Consider the following 21,643-nt stretch of genomic DNA (forward strand, 5'->3'; position numbering starts at 1 on the left):
CTCCAACATTACAAACCATTGCTTTATATTTACAAAGAAAACCCATAAAGTTCATTTTGCATTATTTTAAACAGTGTAAATAATCAACTATATTAATGTTTGCGCTTTAACATCCTTCTGTCTGGCATTACTTCTCTTGCAAATACCAGTGAGGCTCTGCCTAAGAATGAACAGTAGTTCCCTCTGGTGGATGGTGGTAACATTTCAACACAGAAACAGACTTGATTAATTAATCGGACTAAATACATTTTAATCTAAAAACATAAATTAACAACTGTTTAAATCATATTGTTGGAGTTGATTATTTGTTAAAATACCTTTATTAACAACAGGCATATGCAACTGGACAGGATGATCCTTGATTATTATTATTATTATGCATATTGGGATATTTGTGATGCCAATGAATTGCTGATATCTAAAGTGCTCTCTATAGAACACTACAGGACAGCTGTGTTTTGTTGTTTAAAGGGGAGTCTGTCTCCGTCATCAAACACTCTGACCCTGTTCCTGACCCCAGAGCTGTGAATCAAGACAAAAAGAACATGCTGTTTTCTGTAAGTAAAACCTCTGCGAAGCTGTAAAATTGGTTTGTACTGTTATATTTAGCTCAATAGCGGTTGGATGGTTACTTTTCTTAGGGCACCAACATCGCCTCAGGCCGTGCCATTGGCGTTGTTGTAGCTACGGGCGTCAGAACGGAGATCGGCAAGATCAGAAACCAGATGGCATCCACAGAGCAGGAGAAGACACCGTTACAGCAGAAGCTGGACGAGTTCAGCCAGCAGCTCTCCAAAGTCATCTCCCTGATCTGCGTCGCTGTGTGGGTCATCAATATCGGCCACTTCGGAGACCCCGTCCATGGCGGATCCTGGGTCAGGGGTGCAATTTATTACTTCAAAATTGCTGTCGCTTTGGCCGTGGCCGCCATTCCCGAGGGCCTACCTGCGGTCATTACCACTTGTCTGGCTCTGGGCACGCGCCGCATGGCCAAGAAGAATGCGATCGTCCGAAGCCTGCCGTCAGTGGAAACCCTCGGCTGCACGTCTGTTATCTGCTCTGACAAGACGGGGACCCTCACCACCAACCAGATGTCTGTCTGCAGAGTGAGTAGTCATTAGAAAGTGGTTACATAGACTCTTTTTCATCAGTTCAATTATGGCTTGTTTATCCTTTAGTTATTTAATCAGGACAGATCACATTAATGAACAATCTTATCATTCTGTACAGATTTTAAAATGAGCCAGATTACAGCATAGCTGCTAATTTACATCTGTCTCCCTGAGGCAGGAAGACAAAACAACACAAGATCACATAATACAATATCAGTCAAAACACATAGACACACGTTCAAACAGTGACATTACAACAATAAAATTAGTGAGTGCATTACTGGGAACTTTTAAGAAACCATTTAAGGTGCTTTTTAAATGTGCAATAAGTGGGACATTCCCTGATGTTTGTTGGGTATGGCTTGTGGGTATATTTGACATAAATAATAATGATAAATAAACTTAATTGATCTCACATTGGAGAAATTTACATCAGCATTTAAATCATCCCCTTGGGGAGAAGTGGGCTGCCATCGTGGGGCGCCTGGGGAGCAGTGTCGGGTTAAGGGTCTTTGCTCAGAGACCCAGAGTGGCATTCTGTGGGGGTGGGGCTCAAACTCAGAACCTCTGGATTCCAAGCTCTATGCCCTAACCACTAGGGCGCCACTCCCCCATATATATACAGAATATGGGTTTGATTGTTTTTTATTTTTATTTTTTATTAAAGACAGTTCAAAATTTAAGAGCTCTAAATGATCTTTAATCTCCTTATCAGAAAAGTTGTAGACTGACGAGGGTTTGGTTTTCAGACATAAATGAAATGGTTATCACTAGGATTTAGGCCTTAATGTTTGCCTGCTGTCATTTGGTGTCATTTTTCAGCTCAGTTTAGCTTGATAGTGAAGAAAGGAGAGCTCTTTCTCATTGCTCCATACAACTGTACCTCACCCGAGGTATGGTCCTGTCATCACCATACTCCACAGTTGATGGTGTTTTTAAATGTTCAAAAATATTGAGTGAATTTGCCTTATTTACTGTTCCAGGAAAGGAACAAATTTTATAATTGGGCATTTGAAAATTAAAATAAAAAAATAATTCCATCAAGAAGTCAAAATAAAATCATTTTTTATCTTAGAAGGTTTAAACAGTAGCTGTGCTAAATTCTCAGATTTTTGTCTTTTAAATTATATCTTTTCAAAAAACAAAAGTTTTTTCCCAAGTTCAGATTTTGTTTTCCTCAATTGTATTCTTTTGAAATAGCATTTTACAGATCACAATCTCTTCATTTTAAGCCCAGCACAAACGCTCGTCCCCTAAAAATGTTGCTAATGTACGGCAGACCCATAGGAACGCACCTCTGCAGAAGGGAAAGAAATGTAATCTGTAAAAATCCACCTGAACAAACAAAAAAAAGTGGAAATATAAAATCTGCTAAAAATAAAACAAATATTTAGAAAATAAAATTTTGAAAAAATAAAATCTGAAATATACATTTGAAAAAAAAATTGATAATATCTGGAGGGAAAAAATAAAACAGCAAAGTTGTACTGGAAATACTTTTAATGTGTCAAACAGTTACATCGAGGAATCAAGTGAAAATTGAAACCACAAAAATACAATTTTTTCCTCTTTTGGATGTGAACATAAAACATAAAGACAATTAAAAAAAATCCAAACTAAAGTGACATAAATAAACATACATTGTCAGGACCCACTCACCCCCCCCCCCCTTTCCCTGGGACTTACATCTTATCACATCGAGAATCAAATCAAATTCTCTTTAAGTAGAGTTGGCAATATATTGCAGAAGGCGTTGCCAAGTTATATTAAATTGCTTTAAGTTATTTGCTAATGAGAACCGTTTTCTTTCCAAATGAGAGAGCTTAACCAATTCCCCCAGACACAATTTAACCGGAGGAACCTCTGGTTTGACATCAACACTAGTTTTTTCCCTATGTTAAATGCATACGATATTAATTGTCATTGGCATTTATTAAATTGAAAAAGCTGACTGATAATACTTTTTTATTAGAATATTGTTATAAATTTTCATTTCTTGAATGTTTTTGTTTTTCTGTTTTTAGTTTTTTCAAATTTCCAAAATGTCTTCTTTTCCTGCAGCAATAATGGAACAAAATTAACTCCATACCGTGCCTTCCCTTTGACCCTCCATTTAAATCTATTATAATTTTGACTGAATAGATAAAAAAAAAAAAAAGTCCTTTAACAGTAAAACCTTCGTCTTGGAGCAGCTGCTTGGTTCTAGGTGAGGTCTCTTCCAGTGTGTGATGAGACTCAGGCCCTGGTGGCCCTGAGGGGTTCTTGAACATCACAACCATATTGCCGTAATGGTTTGCGACCAACGCATCAAACAATGACACTGTTAAGTAATAATACAAAAATAACACTCCAGAAATGTTGCAGGTTGGTATTTGCTGTGTTTTTCCTTCTTAAAGTGCAGTCATCATTTTCCATCTAAGATGGAAAATCCTTCTTATTGTTTTAATGTTTATCTCCGCCTGCCAGTTTTGCAGTGCTTAGACTGCTGTAATGTCAGCTCCCAGGCAGGCCCCGGTTAAAGGCTCCAAAATGTCACATTGCCTGAACAAACATTGTACGGGTCCGTAACACGAACGGTTGATTAAAGGCTGCACACATGACCGCATTAGACTGCAAACATTGAAAGATCTTATCCACAAATATTCATAAGTAGCCGATAACCTCACCCTTTCCCTTTGTCTGCCTGGGAGTGCGCGGTACTCGCAGAAAGGCTTTGCTCTGAGCGCAGGGTAAATGTAAGCTCTGCTGTTTATCTTGGCTCCCATAAAGCGCCCTGCACACAGCCAAGTCTCAGTTAACACCTGCAGCTCATCTCTCACCTCAGTCACAGAGGAACTGGTGGCCGGAGGGAGGAGAACGGCACCAAAAGTTGGAATATGAGGATTTCAAGCGAGTGTTTGTGGCTTTTAGATAGTTTTATCAGAGCTATTAAGGAGAAAACAGCTGAGGATTGTCTTTCCTTAATGATTATTCATTTCAATAAAACTTTACTGAAACTTTAATTGCTGGTGAAGATTCTTAGTCATCCAGATCATAGTCATTCAAAAAATATTTGAAAACAATCCACCGGACTTTGTTTCCAAGTTCGAAGACGTTTTGCTTCCCATCCAGGAAGCTTTTTCAATTCAAAATGTCATAAATAGGGTTGCGTTCCAGGTTTTATAGAATAGCCCATCAAAACCTGTATTTGTTTTGAAAACATGTAAATTGAATTGACTCCTTTGGAATGGGGGTCATTTGGCTTGTTTTATTAGCCTGCAATTAGTGGTGTGCAAAATAATCGTCATGATGATGCATCGTGATTCTAATTTTCGTGATCTTCTGCATCGATTCTTGACGCCAAGTATCGATTATTAATTTAAAAAAATGAATAAACAAAATTGCATGAATGGTTGGCGAACATCAGCCAAAAACAAGTGGAATACAACTTCCAGTCTAGTAGATGTTGCTGCGTATGTGTTGACGCACGCTGCCTTGTGTCACAAGCATTTCCGGCCGCGGGATACTGCGCCGAGTCATTCAAAAACAAAACATGGAGGAGAAAATATTGCAATGCATCGCAATAATTCAAGTATCGTGATGCATCGTGATAGAATCGCATCATGGCCTGTGAATCGTGATTCGAATCGAATCGTGACGTCTTTGGCAATACCCACCCCTACCTGCAATGCCCCATACCTGTCTATGTCTCTGAAAGGGGGGGTCTTTAAAAGGAATTTTTGTCTCCTGCTCTCCTGTACAGGGGCTAGGGATTCGATGATAGCCATCATCGCATCTCCCTTTAACGACTCCCCTTACAGAGACTTTTGCGATCTTTTGAAGTCCTTCTGAAAAAAAGAAATATAAATAACATGTATATTAAATCTGCAGAAGAAAAAAAAAGGATACAATTGGTAAAAACATTTTTCTAAATTATATGTGAAAAATAAATTATAAATTTAAAACTGTTATTTAAAGATAATTTCCTAGCTTGCTTTTTTTTCAAATTTAAATTGAAAAACTTTCCATTAGTTTGATGCTTGTAACAATAATGGAACAAAATGTACTCCATTCACCAGTAAATTTCTTGGTGTCCTTTTAATTAATCTCTAGATAAATCTATGTATTTCAGTCTAAATTCAGTTTAAATGCGTCTAGTTCAGTCCAGTTTAGTTAAAGCTATCCAGTGCTGCCAGGTCGAGATTAAAAGTTAGACCAAAAACAAAAATGCAAATATCGACCGCCTACATCTGGGGCTGATATCAGCTGCAGATAAAACAGCCACGATGCAGTAAATGATCGAATTCAGCAAACCAGCTGCAAACAGCTGCGCCACAGAGGGAAATATACCAAGCAGAAGAAATCTTTTTGGTGTTTTTTAATGCATGAGCCTTCTCGCTTTCAGCAAAAACTGTCCCAGTCTGGAGAGGAAAAAAAGCAAGCGGAAAAAAATGCTCAATTAGAATATTTAAAATGCAAATGATTAGTGGCCAATCATCACAAAAACACAGAGATATCAGTTTCCTGCATATTAATTGATTGAACCTTATCTTCATCGTTTTTCATTCCCCCCCCCTTCTGTGGGGTGAATGCGTAGCAGCAGGGAGTTCCCTGAAGCAGGAGGAGCACAGAGGAATGATCTCACTACAGCCCTGGAAGCATCCCAGTCCCAGAAAAAGAGGCTTGTAAATATTGACTTTCTGCTCCGGCCTCTGCTCGCCGTATAGCAGCTTTGCGCTTGCAGAGAAATGGGCACACCTTCTCACGAAGTCGAACTAAGCTTCCTCTTTCTCTTTGCTTTTTTGAATTCTCAGTAAGCTGTTTCCTGAAGATTGTGTTTTCTGTTTTCATTGTTTTCTATACACATCCTCTGTTTTGATGTCTTCTCATTGAACAGGTTTATCCCCCTGTCCCCATCTGCACCTGTGTGTGTGTGTGTGTGTGTGTGTGGGGGGGGGGGGGGGGGGGGGGGTCTCCATATGTGCAGGATTTCCTAGAATTCCCCCTCCAAAGCGCGACACTGCTCTTCCCTTTTGTTTTTGCTTTGCATGTATTGATCCGCATACTGGGGAAAAAGGTTTACTCACTGGTCAGTCCCAGCATGACCTTTGGAGGGGGAAAAAGAAAACCTCTAGGTCACATCTCCGTGTCTTGTTTGTTTGAAATCCCCAGAGGCTATGATAGATCAAAGCTCCTTCCTGCTGCCCTCCACTTGTTACGTGGCGGCCGAGTCATGCCTGAGTGGTTCTGCTTCCTGCAGCACGGTGCAGCAGAATAATGCAGAAGGCATTGCAGACTGTGCCTTGTAGCATCAGGAGTAAAGGTTCTCTTTGCAGTGTTTGGATGAGTGACTGCTTCATACCAAATGCATAACCTAAACATCCATGAATTGAACACCTGAACAATAGGTCTCATTGAAAAATATCAGAAAACATCTCTAAAACGTTTGTTAAACTGCAGATATTGCAAAGCCATGTTTCATAGTTATCTTTGGCAGGGGTTCCCAAAGTGGGGGTTGGGACCCCTGAGGGGGCACTGGATGCCAAGTGGATGGTCACTATAAGTTTTTCAATCACGATGTGATCCCTAAGGCCCTAAATGTACCATGTGAATGTCCCATAGGATAAATAGATGCAAAATTCATTCATTTATTTAATACATGATGCTAACATTACATGAGCCATTAAACTATAAAATCCATTATCCAATTAACTCCTTTTAAAGGAATAGTACACCCAAAACATGATTAGCCTTCATTTTCTACTCACCCCCATGCTGAACAACACTCTGGAGTACTTTTTTGATATCTCAAATGCATCTGGAGATCTGGGAGGCTTCTTGCTGTCTGCTGACATTCAAATAATGGAGGTCTATGGTGCCCGAGGCAGAAAGGTCCATAAAAGTCCACAAAAAACGTGTCAATATTCCTCCATACTGCTTGTCCAATGTATTCCAAGTGTCCTGAGTGGGTAGCATCCAGAATTTACTCGAAACAAAGTCATTTAGAATGTTTTTAGAGCATAAACAGTAGTGTATAGGATTTCCTAAAAGCGCGTTCACGAGTCTAAGGAAACCGCGGCAGACCAAACTAGATGAAAGTGCGCATTCAGCGTCTGCTCTTCCAATAATGCAAGCGTAGAAGAAGAAATGTACTGTTTTACCTGTGCAAAGAAAGAAACAACGAAAGAAAAATGTCTGAGGACTTCAGTGTTGAGGAAGAGCATGAGTTCTTTGCCGAGCTGCATGCGCACTTTCATCTGGTTTGGTCTGCCGCGGTTTCCTTTAAATAATACAATTCCTAAAATCTGAGAAATGTAAAAATAAATCAGTTTTTTTAAATGTATAAAAGTTTGAAAAAATTAAGTAAAATAAAACATTTGAAAAAGAAAACAGTTTCTCTCAACCTGTTTTTGATTGAAAAAAATGTCCACTTTCACAAAGCGTGTTCTTTGTTTGCAATAATACTGGATCAAAATCCACTATAAAATCATCCATCCATCCATCCATCCATCCATCCATCCATCCATCCATCCATCCATCCATCCATCCATCCATCCATCCATCCATCCATATGCCCACTTCCGTTACACTGTATCTTTTAAACAAAGGGAATCCCTTTTAAAGTTGTGTGCAGGAGACCTGATCTGAAATAGGAAGTGAATTAAGAGGCAGATAAGCTAACTGCTTTTCTGCAAAAAGCTAACTGAATAATTCATCATCACGTACAGTAAGTGGATGATTGAGGCAACAGATGTACACATAATGCAGTCACTAATCTCAGATCTAAAAAAAAAAGCCTATCAGGAGGAATTTTATTCTGTAATGCTGTTGAAGAGTTCTGCAATAATATTAGATTGTGAGTCTGCATCAAGGGCAATGAAAATAAATAAAGTGGATCCTTTTATATGCATGATCCTTGAAAGATTTTTACCGTTCCAATAACTGCATCTCAACAGTACTATCCAATACTAATCTATTAAAAGATAAGTTTGGATTCCATAAAAAATGATATATATATTTGTTTGGAAGTTTGACTTGATGATGACATCGTGTGGTACACCTAGGCCGTTTCCCAATTCACAAGAACACTAGTACAGACTTGTGTTCTTGCAAAGTGTGTTCTTGCAAAGTGTGTTCTTGAGAAGAACAAAGGAAAGTATGGACTGTGGGAGGACGGTAGCATGCAGGGTCAATTGGAACAGAAGCGTAAACGTGACGTCACCACAGGCTCAGCTCGTCTGGAGCTGCATTTCTCCCCCTGATTTTAATAGTCTCTAGATAATAATAAATTCTTACTTTTTTCATTAAGTGGGTGATTAATAATTAACACAGTCAGATAAACACAAATCAAATGAACATTTTCCCAATTTTTTTTTAAACTACGCTCCAGATCAGTAAATGGGCCATAAAATGAAGCTTAAATGTATAATGTTCTCGTCTTAAATTATCTTTATTTACTTTTATAGAACAACTGCAACAGAAAGGAGAACTTTTAACTTAATACTAGGCTTTGTGTGCGCCCCCTGGGAGCTGCTGCTGCTGCAGTGCATGCTGGGATAGCTGTCATTCTCAAGGACGGACAAGTCTGCTCTGATGCATGCTGGGTAAAAAGGGAGCAGCAAGAACAACATCCGGGGACTTGTCTATTTGTCACTCACCCTATGCATATACATTGTGAGACGGCCCTACATTCTTGTGGAATAGTGAATTTTTTTTTAAACTTTAGCTCAGAGGTCTTCGTGTAGGGGTGTCGACCCCTAGTGGGGGGTGGTCTAACTACAGGGGCATCAGAAAATGTTTCTTTGAACCAAATCACAAATGATTTTCAAACTAAAGAAAAATAACTACATGTGTAGCCTTCATACAAGTGTAAATGTGTAAATGTACATGACAGAAACATATCAAATAAACAGGTTTCACAAATGTAGGCAACGAAAGACGCTTTCATTCATAAAACCTAAAACATATGAAGGTGAAGAAATTAGCCTTGGTTATGACTTAGACTTAGTCAACTTTTATTGTCCTTTTTTATACACAGTGTATACAAAATGAAATTTCATTTTGTACAGCTTTCATGACATTTCCATTTCTTATAGTGCTACAGTGATCAAATGAAAACGGTGTGGGAGAAAAAACATGGTGCAAAAAAAATGTATTGACATGGAAGTTCAGACCATTCTAGTATGTCTGGTGCAATTATGCAGGGTTTTGGTTTGGTGTTGTTAGTGTGATGCAGAGTCTGGGACAAGATTTAGGGTTCAGCTGTCTGATGGCAGCGGGGAAGCTGTTTAAGAATCTGCTAAATTAAATGTTGGGCTGTGCCGATGCGTCATGTCATGCAAAGGATTGTGGGAATTCTTTAGCTCCATAGATAGAAAAGTCATTAACTCACTATGCTAAATTAAATTTATTTATATAGCGCCAATTCACAACACAGTCATCTCAAGGCATTGTACAGTTCACCAGATCATCCAGTCAAATTGATGCGAAGTTTTCTGTCTAAGGAAAACCAGTTGATTGCATTGACTCATCAATCACACTAAGCATGCTTGTAGTGACAGTGGAGAGGACAAACTCTATTTTAACAGGAAGAAACCTCCAGCAGAACCAGGCTCAGTGTGAGCGGCCATCTGCCGAGGCCGACTGGGGTTCAAGGAGACAGAAGCAGAGACACAAAGGCAACTAAATGAAATATGATAGGAAGCGTACTGGCTCCTTTCTCTACCTTCTTCCTTACTGATGACACTATTGGGACGGCACTTGTCATAGCAGCCACTGACCCACATCAACCTACTAGTTTGCTGTATTCAGATTAAGCCAAAGTTTAGATTGATTGAGATTATTTTAAGGCTGAAATCTGCTCTAAAACCCTCAGCAGGTTAGATCAAAGTCATCTCAACCATGTTAGTGCCTCTGTCACTTCTCCTCCAATCACATGTAAAAACTGACCCCAGTCTGTTTGAAACAAGGACCCCTGGTTTAGCTCATTGCTGCTTTTCCGACCAATTTTATTTTATATTTTTTTTTTATGTTTGTGTGGCGATGGAGGCCATCACAGTCAATGAACGGATCAGCTCTGATTGCTTCTCTCATCTGTTCACGTCTCCTCCTCCTTCCAGATGTTCATCGCAGACAAAGTGGAGGGTTCAAGCTGCTCTCTGCACGAGTTCTCCATCACTGGTTCTACATATGCCCCTGAGGGACAAATGTGAGTCTCACAAATATGCATGTTTTCAATTCTCTTCAGAAATGACCTAAAGGCCTTTTACCATGTTTGCCTGTAAAAAATGCTAATGATGATCTGCACTGCAGAAGGAGACAAGGCTCAGCTGGACTATGTTTTGACCGCCCACAAAACTCCTCTGTTGGGCTTTTTGTCAGCTTTGTCAGGTTGTTTGTGTGGAGGTGTACAGGTAGGTGGCCATCCAGCAGACAGGGGGAACTTTCTGCATGCGCATGTTGTTTATTCGGCTGTGGAATGAGCGCGCCGCTCCGTGTGAACCTGACGGTTTTATAACAGCTCAGTGTGGGTTTCTGTGTGGGAGCTCTGCTAGCAACGGCTGCTGTCTCTACAGGGAAAGGGATCCACGGTCGTCATGCAGTCAGCGCTGCTTGTCAGAGGCGAGGCTCTGTTTACTACTGTAGGGCCTCTGTTTGCCTCCAGTCCACACTGAAATGCTAACCCACTGGAAGCCCCGCCCACCCAGAAGGGGCTGCGAAGTGTTTCCCTCACGACTGCCATTCATATAACCATGTGTTTTTTTTTTCCCTCTCCCAGACATAAAGAAAACAAACCCATCCAGTGTGGGGACTACGACGGCCTGCTGGAGCTGGCCACTGTGTGCTCCATGTGCAACGACTCCTCATTGGACTACAATGAGGTCAGTTACAGCTAATCAAAGCAAAGTGCTTCCAATTTTGAAATGGAAGGATAACATTTTTACACATAAAAAATTATCTAATCTTGAGTTACATTTTTTTAAATTACCTCCCTTTAATCTTCACCGCAAATGCTTCAAACTGAGGACTCCCATAACGGAGTCTAAGTGTTTAGTGCTTTAAGAGAACGTCAGTGAATGAAGAGCGGGGAACAGAGCGGGGGGATGGGGGGGGGGGGTGTAAGGGCTTCTGCATACGCTGACAGAGGAAAACAACTGTGCAGGAGCTGCAAGCGGCCACAGCTCAGGTGGGAGCGATGGTTGACTCAAGGGCTGGTTGTCGTGGAAACTAGACAATTTGAGTGTGAGGAAGTAGAAAGTATTTTAAAGTGAAGTACTTCATAGCAGCCTGAACTAGAGGTGGATAGTACAGGCTTAAAAACAGGTTAATGGGGATTTTAAAGTAGTTCATTCTATTTCAAAATGTCTGGGGGCGTGGCAAACATTAATTTATGCCAAACGGTGCCCAATAAGACGAAACCAACCATTTTGCAAAAAATGAGCAGAGCGTTCGTCTCTGGATTCAAACAGCAGGACGATGTTTTCCCCCAAAGCAGTGGTCCTAATCTCTAGACCAAAAGAGAGGATTTCCTAAAACTTCAGCTCAATCTCTGCTTCTATATGGAGTGAGATTTGTTCCATTATTGTTGCTAGCAATTAAAATTTATTTCTGAAAGGAAAGAAAAAAAAATACTTTCTAATAGAAAATGAAAGGTTTAGAGGGAACTTTGCAGTTTTCTTTATTTTAACCTGATTCAAGCAGGTTGTTTTTAGTCGAGTTGGTGTGTTTTTGTTTTTCTGTCGTTCTGTGTTCAGGATAACTTGAAAAGTTATGAATGTATTTTAATAAAATTGTTACCAAAGGTGCAGCTCAGCCTGAGGAACAATTGATAAAAATTAGTTGATGATCCAGATCATGTGTGAGTTTTAGCTTAGTTGGAAGTCAAAACACGGAGCAAAATGTGCTGCTTGGTGAAGGTCTGCGCTCTCCGATGCTTTACTAAAGTGTTAAAGTTATATATTATATTATATTATACTATATATAGTAATTAAAGTGTCATATTTCCAAATTTTATTTTCTATCATTTCAGTTCCTCAGATGGTGTTTTATTCCTTTCCAAGTTTTTCATAGATCACATTCCTTTGCTTCAATTCCAATAAAAAAAAAAACCCTCTCCACCAATAGAAATTCTTGTTGCTAACGTTGAAACAAACCAATAGAAATCCTTCTTTGCTCCTCCTTCCAGAGGAAAGCCAGCCTCAAAGAAGTGAGGAAAATGTGATCTGTAAAATCTATTTAAAAAGGTGGCCAATAATAAAACTTAATCCGAAAAAAACGAAATTTAATAAATAAAACTGAAAAATAAAAAATCTATAATGAAAAAAATATATATATAAATAAACTGAAATCAGAGAAAACAGCGAAGTTACTCCCAAAACCCTTTTAAGATTTCTGGTTTCCCTTTTTTTTAATTTTACTTCATAAAAATGTGTTCTTTGCTTGGAACAGTAATGGAACCAAATTCCCTCCATCGCCATTACTTTGCCTTATTCTGGTTAAGCTGTTTTATTCATGTCAGCTCTGTAAATCAATGCTACATACACACTGCAGCCCTTAAAGCTCAATTCCCTTTTTTTTATTATTTTTTTTTTGGTCGATCCTGATTTATTTTTTTTGTGAGGCTGTTCGCATGACCGTCTCACATTGTCCCCCTCATGTGAGGGCCTTGTCACCCTTGCCGATTTATACATCGTATGCCTGATGTCACAGAATCTTCTAAAACGCTGAACATTCTATATATTTTTTCAATTTTAGGCGTAATACATAACGTATTCATAAAAAATCCAGAGCGTATGTCACAGCCTAACTTCTTCATAACGCACAGCAGCGTAATGCCCATAAAAGGATGCTTGTGCATCCTTTTATGGGCATGCTTGTGCATCCTTTTATGGGTATTACAAAGCATCAGTTACAGCTGCTCCCCTCAGGAGCAGCGATGCGCCCAGAGGCGCCCGGTCTACATAAAAAAGATGTCTTTGATTGTGGTATTAACCTCGCCACTGGTTACTGCAACAGAGAACTGACAGTTTCCTCCTGTGAATCCACTTTCATACCAAAACGCTGCCAATACGCCATTACGCATAACGTATGTCAACGATCAGATAACTTACCTGTAACTTATGCCCCACGAATGAGCATACACTAGCATACGTCGTTTCTCAACGTACTCTTATGTGGACGTCTGCCAGCGCACTTCAGCGTGCTCATAAACTTATATAAAACGTACCCATAACTTATCCATTGTCCCCCTCATGTGAGGGCCTTGTCACCCTTGCCGATTTATACATCGTATGCCTGATGTCACAGAATCTTCTAAAACGCTGAACATTCTATATATTTTTTCAATTTTAGGCGTAATACATAACGTATTCATAAAAAATCCAGAGCGTATGTCACAGCCTAACTTCTTCATAACGCACAGCAGCGTAATGCCCATAAAAGGATGCTTGTGCATCCTTTTATGGGCATGCTTGTGCATCCTTTTATGGGTATTACAAAGCATCAGTTACAGCTGCTCCCCTCAGGAGCAGCGATGCGCCCAGAGGCGCCCGGTCTACATAAAAAAGATGTCTTTGATTGTGGTATTAACCTCGCCACTGGTTACTGCAACAGAGAACTGACAGTTTCCTCCTGTGAATCCACTTTCATACCAAAACGCTGCCAATACGCCATTACGCATAACGTATGTCAACGATCAGATAACTTACCTGTAACTTATGCCCCACGAATGAGCATACACTAGCATACGTCGTTTCTCAACGTACTCTTATGTGGACGTCTGCCAGCGCACTTCAGCGTGCTCATAAACTTATATAAAACGTACCCATAACTTATCCAACGTATGCTAGCCTTTTGCCAGATTTTTCGTATCTCAGGCACCCGCTGGCTAAATTGTCAAGGTTTGACAGGCGCTTCTGACAAGATGTGTCAGAAGTCAGAGTCTACGGATGGACTTAAAGCGGTTCAGCAGGGGAAGTAGCCGATGATACACAGATGATGCAGGAAAGCTGAACTGTTAATAAGGCTTCTGGAGCAGCAGTGGCTGGAGCATCTCTGAGGGGAAATGTGGGCTGCAGCATTGCAGTCAGCTGACCTGTTACAGTTTCATTTGAATCCTTGTTTGTGCCCAAATACTTATTTTGTCATCCCTCTCCTCACGCCTCCATCCACACTGTCCTACATGTTTGTTCTATTGTCACTGTTTTTTGTCATCATCATACTAATTCAGATACGGGTCACTGGGCTCTTCAGATCCGATCTGCATCGGATTGAAAAGCACATAGACATGTCGCCCCGATCAGATAGGAAAACGTCTGATGCTATGTGACTTAGCCTGTTCACTCAGAGAGAATCTCACCTGAGTCCCTTCAGAGCAAAAAAACCTGATTTGGGGACCATTAGTCTACAGCATGAACGAGAGGACTCAGGCAATTTTAGTTCTGGAGAGATGAGGTGTAAATGGGTTTAACGGGTCTGAATTGTCACTCTGTAGATTCTGCTGTGAAGGGATTTCTTTTAGAGAAATACTTTTACAGCATCAACAGACTAAGCCTATGAAACCGGCCACTCGCTGATGGGAGCTAATTTTACTTGTGTATCATCTTCTCTCTGGCTTGGATTTGTTTTTTCTCACCTCTTTGTCGACGCCACGTTATCATGGTAACCGTGCTGAGTAAAGAGGCCAGGGACAAAGCCATTCTCCTCTTCTATCTATCCCCTTAAGATTTCACTTTTCACAAATAGCCTCTTTGCCACCAGTTTGGCTCATTTCTGGAACAAAAAAAGTTTGTGAGGAAGGAGTCACAAGATGGTGGGAGGATGGGGAATGCTGGAAGGAAACGAGGCTTTTTATTGCCATATATGGGCGCTCGCACAAACTAATGATGGGTCCCGTTTACCATTGACCCAACCACTCAAACTTTCAATTCAGTTCAGTTTATTTATATAGTGCAGATTCACAAACCAGCTCTACAGAGAAACAGGACTACACTGAAAAACAGGCCAATCTCCAACATCTATAAACAAATGTGGTGATGGCAGCAGCACAGCTGATATTTCTCTCCAGGATGGAGTCACAGCCAAACAGGAACAGACCAGATGAAGCTACTATGAGAAAAAGAAGAGAGAGCAGAACGTTAGAGATTGAACTAACATTCTGCAGAGTGGGAGAATAGAGATAGAATGATAAAAAAAAGGGGTCCCTATGTCCTCCAGATATCTATGGCTATAGCAGCATAACTATAGAGATAGCTCAGGGTAACCTGAGTCACTCTTTACAAACTTTGAAGGCAGATTGCTCCGATGCATGTTTGCTTTTTAGTGGAGAGCATTTTACCTTGTTGACTCTGAGCACAGCATGTGACTGTTTTTTGGGTTAGTTGTGAAACGCTGTGTTGGATGTTCTAATGTGAATCTGTTCTCTTGCAGAGCAAAGGGGTATATGAGAAGGTGGGAGAGGCAACAGAGACGGCTCTCACCACCCTGGTGGAGAAGATGAACGTGTTTAAGACCGACCTGTCGGATCTCAGCAAGGTGGAACGGGCCGGCGCCTGCAACTCGGTAAGCTCATGGAAGAAGCTGCGGCATCTTCTGGGTCTTCTCTGTGCCTCAGGTCAGGAAGGCCTGTGAGTCTACCTGTTTCTGTGCACTGCTGGTCAACTGGCTGAAAACAAGTACTTCTTTCCAAGTATTTTGATTGTCTGGAAATATTTTCAATAGCAACAGTGTGAAGTAAATGTTGTTCTATTATTGTTGAAACCAAAACAGTTTTTCTAAATGAAGCTATGATTTTATTTCATTTTTTTTTCTAAGTGTATTGTTCATATTCGTTTTTCAAATTTATTTATTTCAAAAAGACACACTACAGAAATCAAGATAATTTTACAGACCTTTTACAATTTCACTACCTCCACCAATGAGGTTCTCTTCTTAGGAGAGTGAGTTTGTCTGTCTGTCTGTCTGTCTGTCTGTCTAAAAGATTCTCTAACAATTAGTAATAGAACAAGCAGTCCCCCACCGAACCGCAGGCTGGCATATGGAGTTATTTTTGTATTTCTATTCAATTCAAGAAAATAAAGTGATTTGAAAGTAAAATAAATATAATGGAGAAAACAAATGTTTGTCACTGATACCAAAAACTGATGTTATTTGAGACTAAAGAAAGAGTCTAGAGAGAAAATATTTGTCATTTAATGAATAAAAGATTTCGACAGAAATAAGCTCTCTTGAAAAAAAACTATATATTATTACCCTGAAATACTGTTTTTGTTTTTTGCAATCAGACTGAAGACATTTTCTCCCAAAATAGATTTTATAAACATTTATTTAATAAACATTTTTCCTCTTTCTCTGTTGCAGTCCTCAATGTTTATTTCTAATCATAAAGTCCATCTTTCTTAAAATAATTTAATTTTCCCTTGAATTGAGCAGGTTAGTAGTATAACATGTAATTATCTTATTTTAAGGGCCAAAATGCTCATTCCATTGGCTGATCCTCTTATTTACTGTACCTGTTTAAATTAATGCCAAACACACCTGAGGAAATGTTTCCTTCTATTTAGAGCAGTTTTAGCAAACGGCTACAAAGCTTTTCTCTGCGTAAGCATTTTGTGGTAATTACTCTGCTTATTATGCTGGGCTCTACCCATACAGGGGACATGACGTCTCTCTGTGTCGCTTCCGCATATTTGTATTAAATTAAGCTTCACATTTAGGCCTGGTTTAACCCTGGGAAATAAGAGCAACTTAGGTTTTTATCTCTTGGACTCAAAGCTTGAAGCTGTCACGCGGCTTATGTTTGACTTCAGGGTGTCAGCTGCCAATCGTTTGCTCGTATCTTAGAATAATACCAGAATAATAATAATATCGCCCAGCTGCTTTTATGTTGCGGTTGTTTGAGTTTGGACGCGATGCTGCAAAGTTAAACAAGCAGATCTTTAATAACAGTCATAAGAGTCCTGCTGAGTGGATGACTTACGGGGTGATGAGCTGTGTTGGTGCTGCAGCGGCGTTTGGAGCAGCTTTGCTCATGTGTCGTTAAAAGCCCAGATGATGTCACCGCCGGGGCCCCCAGAGATCGAGGAACAACTTCAGCTTTTTAATGAGTCTGCTTTTTAAAGCAGGATGAAGCATCAGGAAAACGTGTTTTTCAATCGAGACCCGCTGCAGATGCTTTTTGCCTAAATGGATTAATATCAGCATTGCTTCATAAATTAGCTCTTTGTGCAGAACCAGGAAATTAGTTTAGATAAATTCCCCCTTTTCTGATGTCATAGAGGGAGGGATACAGGATCCAGCTCAGGTCCATCACCTGCAGTTATCTAGCTGGACATTTAGCTGACTGTTAAACAGCTTAATACAACTGGTTAGAACCTGGAGGACCCCTACTGGTAGAGAAAGGCATTACATTTAATAGAGGGTGAAGTCAAGGGTTCTTAGTTATGTGTTTATATCAGTTTATGGTTCTTTTCACATCAGAGCAACAAAATTTGATGCATTTTATTAGAGATTTAATGTTAGGATCAGGATTCCTTTGATTTCCAAAAGAATCAGAAACATGTGAGTTTAAATTGCCATCCTGAGCCAATATTTGGTAAAGCTGTCTTGTGCTGCACACTCTTATAACGCATGTAAATTCAGCTATTCTTTTCAAGCTTTGGTTGAATGATGAACAGAAGAAAGAAAGTGGAGAAACAGAAGGCAACTGTAAACCAGCTCCACGGGTGGCCCCGTCCAGGAAAGACGCAGTCAGGCAGACGAGCTCTGAGCCAGCTCCCATGTCAGAGGATGGAGAGAGCACATCCAGCCAGTCACAGTCAGAGAAACAGGACTACACTGGAAAAACAGGCCAATCTCAAACATCTACAAAGAAAAGATGTTGATGACATCAGCACAGCTGATATTTCTCTCCAGGATGGAGTCACATACAAACAGGAAGTTTAAGCCTATAGCAGCATAACTATAGAGAGAGCTCAGGATAACCTGAGCCACTCTAACTATAAGCTTTATCAAAAAGAAAAGTTTCGAGCCTAGTCTTAAAAGTAGACAGGGTGTCTGCCTCACGGACTAAAAATGGTAGTTGGTTCCACAGGGGAGATCTGCCTAACATTCTATTTTTAGAAATTCTAGGAACCACTAGTAAACCTGCAGATTGAGAGCGAAGTGCTCTGTTAGGAACATAAGGAACAATCAGATCTCCGATATCAGATGGAGCTTGGCCATTTAAGGCTTTATATGTGAGAAGGAGGATTTTAAATTCTATTCTGGATTTAACAGAAAGCCAATGAAGAGAAGCCAGGATAGGAGAGATATGATCTCTCTTTTTAATTTTCATCAGAACTCTGGCAGCTTTTTGGATCAGCTGAAGGCTTTTAACTACAGTTTGTGGACTTCCTGATAGTAAAGAATTACAATAGTCCAGCCTTGAAGTAACATATAAAAGAGTTATTTAAAAGTGCATATTTGCATTTCAGATCCATTCGGCCGTATGTTGAATAATTTCTGATAATGAAATATCTCGATATTTGGGGGGATTTTGTTCTTCTCCACAATGATGCTCTTTGTTTGTCATCATATAAAAATCAGATCAAATCCATTGTGATGTAGCAGTTAACAAAGAACTTTGCATGAGGAAAAGGATCTTCAGCCATATTGTCTGCGGTTTGGTTAGCATTCAGCTTTACTGCCCCCATCTGAAGATCCACATTACCTAACATTGTTTCCACAGCAGCAGCCATACCTGACTGTTCCTCACAGCTGCTTAGCTTAACCTCTCTGTCACTTTTTCACTTCTTTGTTGTTTCCTGTCTCTCCATCCTCTGTTTTAGGTGATCAGGCAGCTGATGAAGAAGGAGTTCACTCTGGAGTTTTCCCGCGACCGCAAGTCCATGTCCGTCTATTGCAATCCCGTCAAAGCAGGTGGCCAGAGCAAGATGTTTGTGAAGGTACGGTGAGGCACGTTCTAAGACTGTGTTTGGTTCTTCAGAACATTTGGAACTTTTTTTGTGTGATTTCTCACCATCTGGAGTTGATTGATTGAGGCCTAAATTAAAGCATCATTAAAGAAAAGAAGCAAAACATCAGAACGTTTTTGCGTCGCTGCCATTTCCTCATGTTTTGTTTGTCCGTCTGTCGACTACACACGTTCCCTCTTCACAGGGCGCGCCTGAAAGCGTGATGGAGAGATGCGACCACCTGCGTGTGGGAACTGCAAAGGTTGCTATGACACCAGCCTTGCGTGAGCAGCTGATGTGTAAGATAAGGGAATGGGGGACAGGCAAGGACACCCTTCGCTGCCTCGCTCTGGCAACCCACGACAACCCGCCACGCAAAGAGAACATGGACCTGGAGAACTCCAGCAAGTTTGTCCAATATGAGGTACATGGAGATGCTTAGAGGTGGATTTAGTTTTAACCAGGGGTGTGTGGGTCTGTGGTGGGGGGGACATGAGTATCTAAATCTGAACTGTAATAATTCATTAACTGTCCTTAGTATGTCGTCAAATTAAATATATTTTAACTTTATGAAGAAACGTAAAGTTACTTTTTTGACCAAAAATGGCAATAATCAGAGGTTCACGCATTGCAAAGTGATTTAAGCTGTTTGGTTATCAGTTTTCTAGAGCTCAAACAAATCCGTTTAGTTTTTCCCCAAATTCCACTTTTTTATCGTAACTATATTTATTAACCCTGTTATTAAAAAGTGACAACATGAAGTATTTATTAATCATTTTCTTATTCTTTATATATAATAATTTGTAAAACTTCTTTAGAGTTGAGTATAGGAGACATTCTTTACTCTCCTAAAGAAATTAGGACTGAAACAAGTAATTGTGCTTATTCATTATTGAAATAATCATCAACTAGTTTAGTAATTAATTAATCGCTTATCATATAGAGACTCTAAAACATGTCCTAAGCTCAAAGAGCGGCCCACCTATAACAGTAATTATAATTGTAAAATAATATGCAAACATTTTGCATTTAAGATAAAACAATTGTTTTCGTCTGTCAATATGGTCTATCCACAACTCCAAGTAGAAAAGTTCTAGTTTCAGCTGGTTTAATTTAGTAAAACAAGCTCTGTTAGGAACCTTTAACTATCCGATTATTAACCGACCATTCGACATAATAGACAGATTAATTGATTTGCAAAATAATCATTAGTTGCAACCTTAAAAGACACATAAACCTGCAAACTAACACTTTGTCCAAACTTGCTTATTGAGTGGGATCATGCTTAGTTTGAATTCTTCCAGCTTTTCAAAGCCATATTTGGCTGTTTTTTTTAAGCAGGTTGACAGCAGATACAGGAGATACAGGAGCAGTGCATAAGTAGCTCCCAGACTATTACATCACACCAACATCGACAAATCCTGTTTGATTCTACATTTTCTACTAGATTCCATTTTATCTGATTCATTCTTTAATTTTGTCGGCCTTTTCAGCATCTCGGAAATGACGGCCCTAGATTTCGAGATGATATCAAAACTCTGTTCACATTATCTTTACATCCTGCTTTGTAGTCCAGGGCTGAATCATTGGTAGCTGTCCTACATCAGCTGTAGGCAAACGCAGCAGGTCTCCTCTCTGCTTTTTTATCTGTCACTGCATTTGGGGCTCCAGGCTCAGGGAGCTGCCTGTGCCTTTGAGACAGCGCTTAGGGAAGCAGGGAGAGGCTTAGGGCAGCTCAAGCTGTAGGTTGAACGAATACTGCTTTCATGTCAGAGAAATATGGACATTTCATGATATTTAAATTAATTTAAATTGTAATTAGAATTAGTGCACAAATATATACTTTGCTGGATCATATTGTTGAAACCATTTTTTTGTCTTTCTAAGGCATGGCAGCTTCACACCACCATCAGATGTAGCGGAAACCCCATTATCTCACTTATCTAATCATAGTCCTTATATTTGATTCCACACAGGCTGTAAGCAAAAGGTCTATTAGCATGCTATGAGCAAAGCTGCTGCAGGTCAGCTACCTTTGAGCAAAGCTGCTGCAGGTCAGCTACCTTTGAGCAAAGCTGCTGCAGGTCAGCTACCTTTGAGCAAAGCTGCTGCAGGTCAGCTACCTTTGAGCAAAGCTGCTGCAGGTCAGCTACCTTTGAGCAAAGCTGCTGCAGGTCAGCTACCTTTGAGCAAAGCTGCTGCAGGTCAGCTGCCTTTGAGCAAAGCTGCTGCAGGTCAGCTGCCTTTGAACAAAGCTGCTGCAGGTCAGCTACCTTTGAGCAAAGCTGCTGCAGGTCAGCTGCCTTTGAGCAAAGCTGCTGAAGGTCAGCTACCTTTGAGCAAAGCTGCTGCAGGTCAGCTACCTTTGAGCAAAGCTGCTGCAGGTCAGCTGCCTTTGAGCAAAGCTGCTGCAGGTCAGCTGCCTTTGAGCAAAGCTGCTGCAGGTCAGCTGCCTTTGAGCAAAGCTGCTGCAGGTCAGCTGCCTTTGAGCAAAGCTGCTGCAGGTCAGCTACCTTTGAGCAAAGCTGCTGCAGGTCAGCTACCTTTGAGCAAAGCTGCTGCAGGTCAGCTACCTTTGAGCAAAGCTGCTGCAGGTCAGCT

The 21,643-nt window shown here is 40.3% G+C and overlaps 1 protein-coding gene across 1 annotated transcript in view; it reads left to right on the top strand.

Annotated features, from left to right (window-relative positions):
• LOC119773127 (sarcoplasmic/endoplasmic reticulum calcium ATPase 3-like) overlaps positions 1–21,643 on the top strand; it is a 47,519-nt gene that overhangs the window by 14,566 nt on the left and 11,310 nt on the right. The window contains exons 3-9 of the mRNA XM_038269954.1: positions 472–557; positions 642–1,106; positions 10,211–10,299; positions 10,870–10,972; positions 15,519–15,650; positions 18,917–19,033; positions 19,248–19,466. Coding sequence (XP_038125882.1) covers positions 472–557; positions 642–1,106; positions 10,211–10,299; positions 10,870–10,972; positions 15,519–15,650; positions 18,917–19,033; positions 19,248–19,466 — 1,211 coding nt within the window. The remainder of the gene's footprint in view (positions 1–471; positions 558–641; positions 1,107–10,210; positions 10,300–10,869; positions 10,973–15,518; positions 15,651–18,916; positions 19,034–19,247; positions 19,467–21,643) is intronic.

Source organism: Cyprinodon tularosa, unplaced genomic scaffold, assembly GCF_016077235.1.
Source record: "Cyprinodon tularosa strain WSP-4 unplaced genomic scaffold, ASM1607723v1 ctg745, whole genome shotgun sequence".
Lineage (NCBI taxonomy): Eukaryota > Metazoa > Chordata > Actinopteri > Cyprinodontiformes > Cyprinodontidae > Cyprinodon > Cyprinodon tularosa.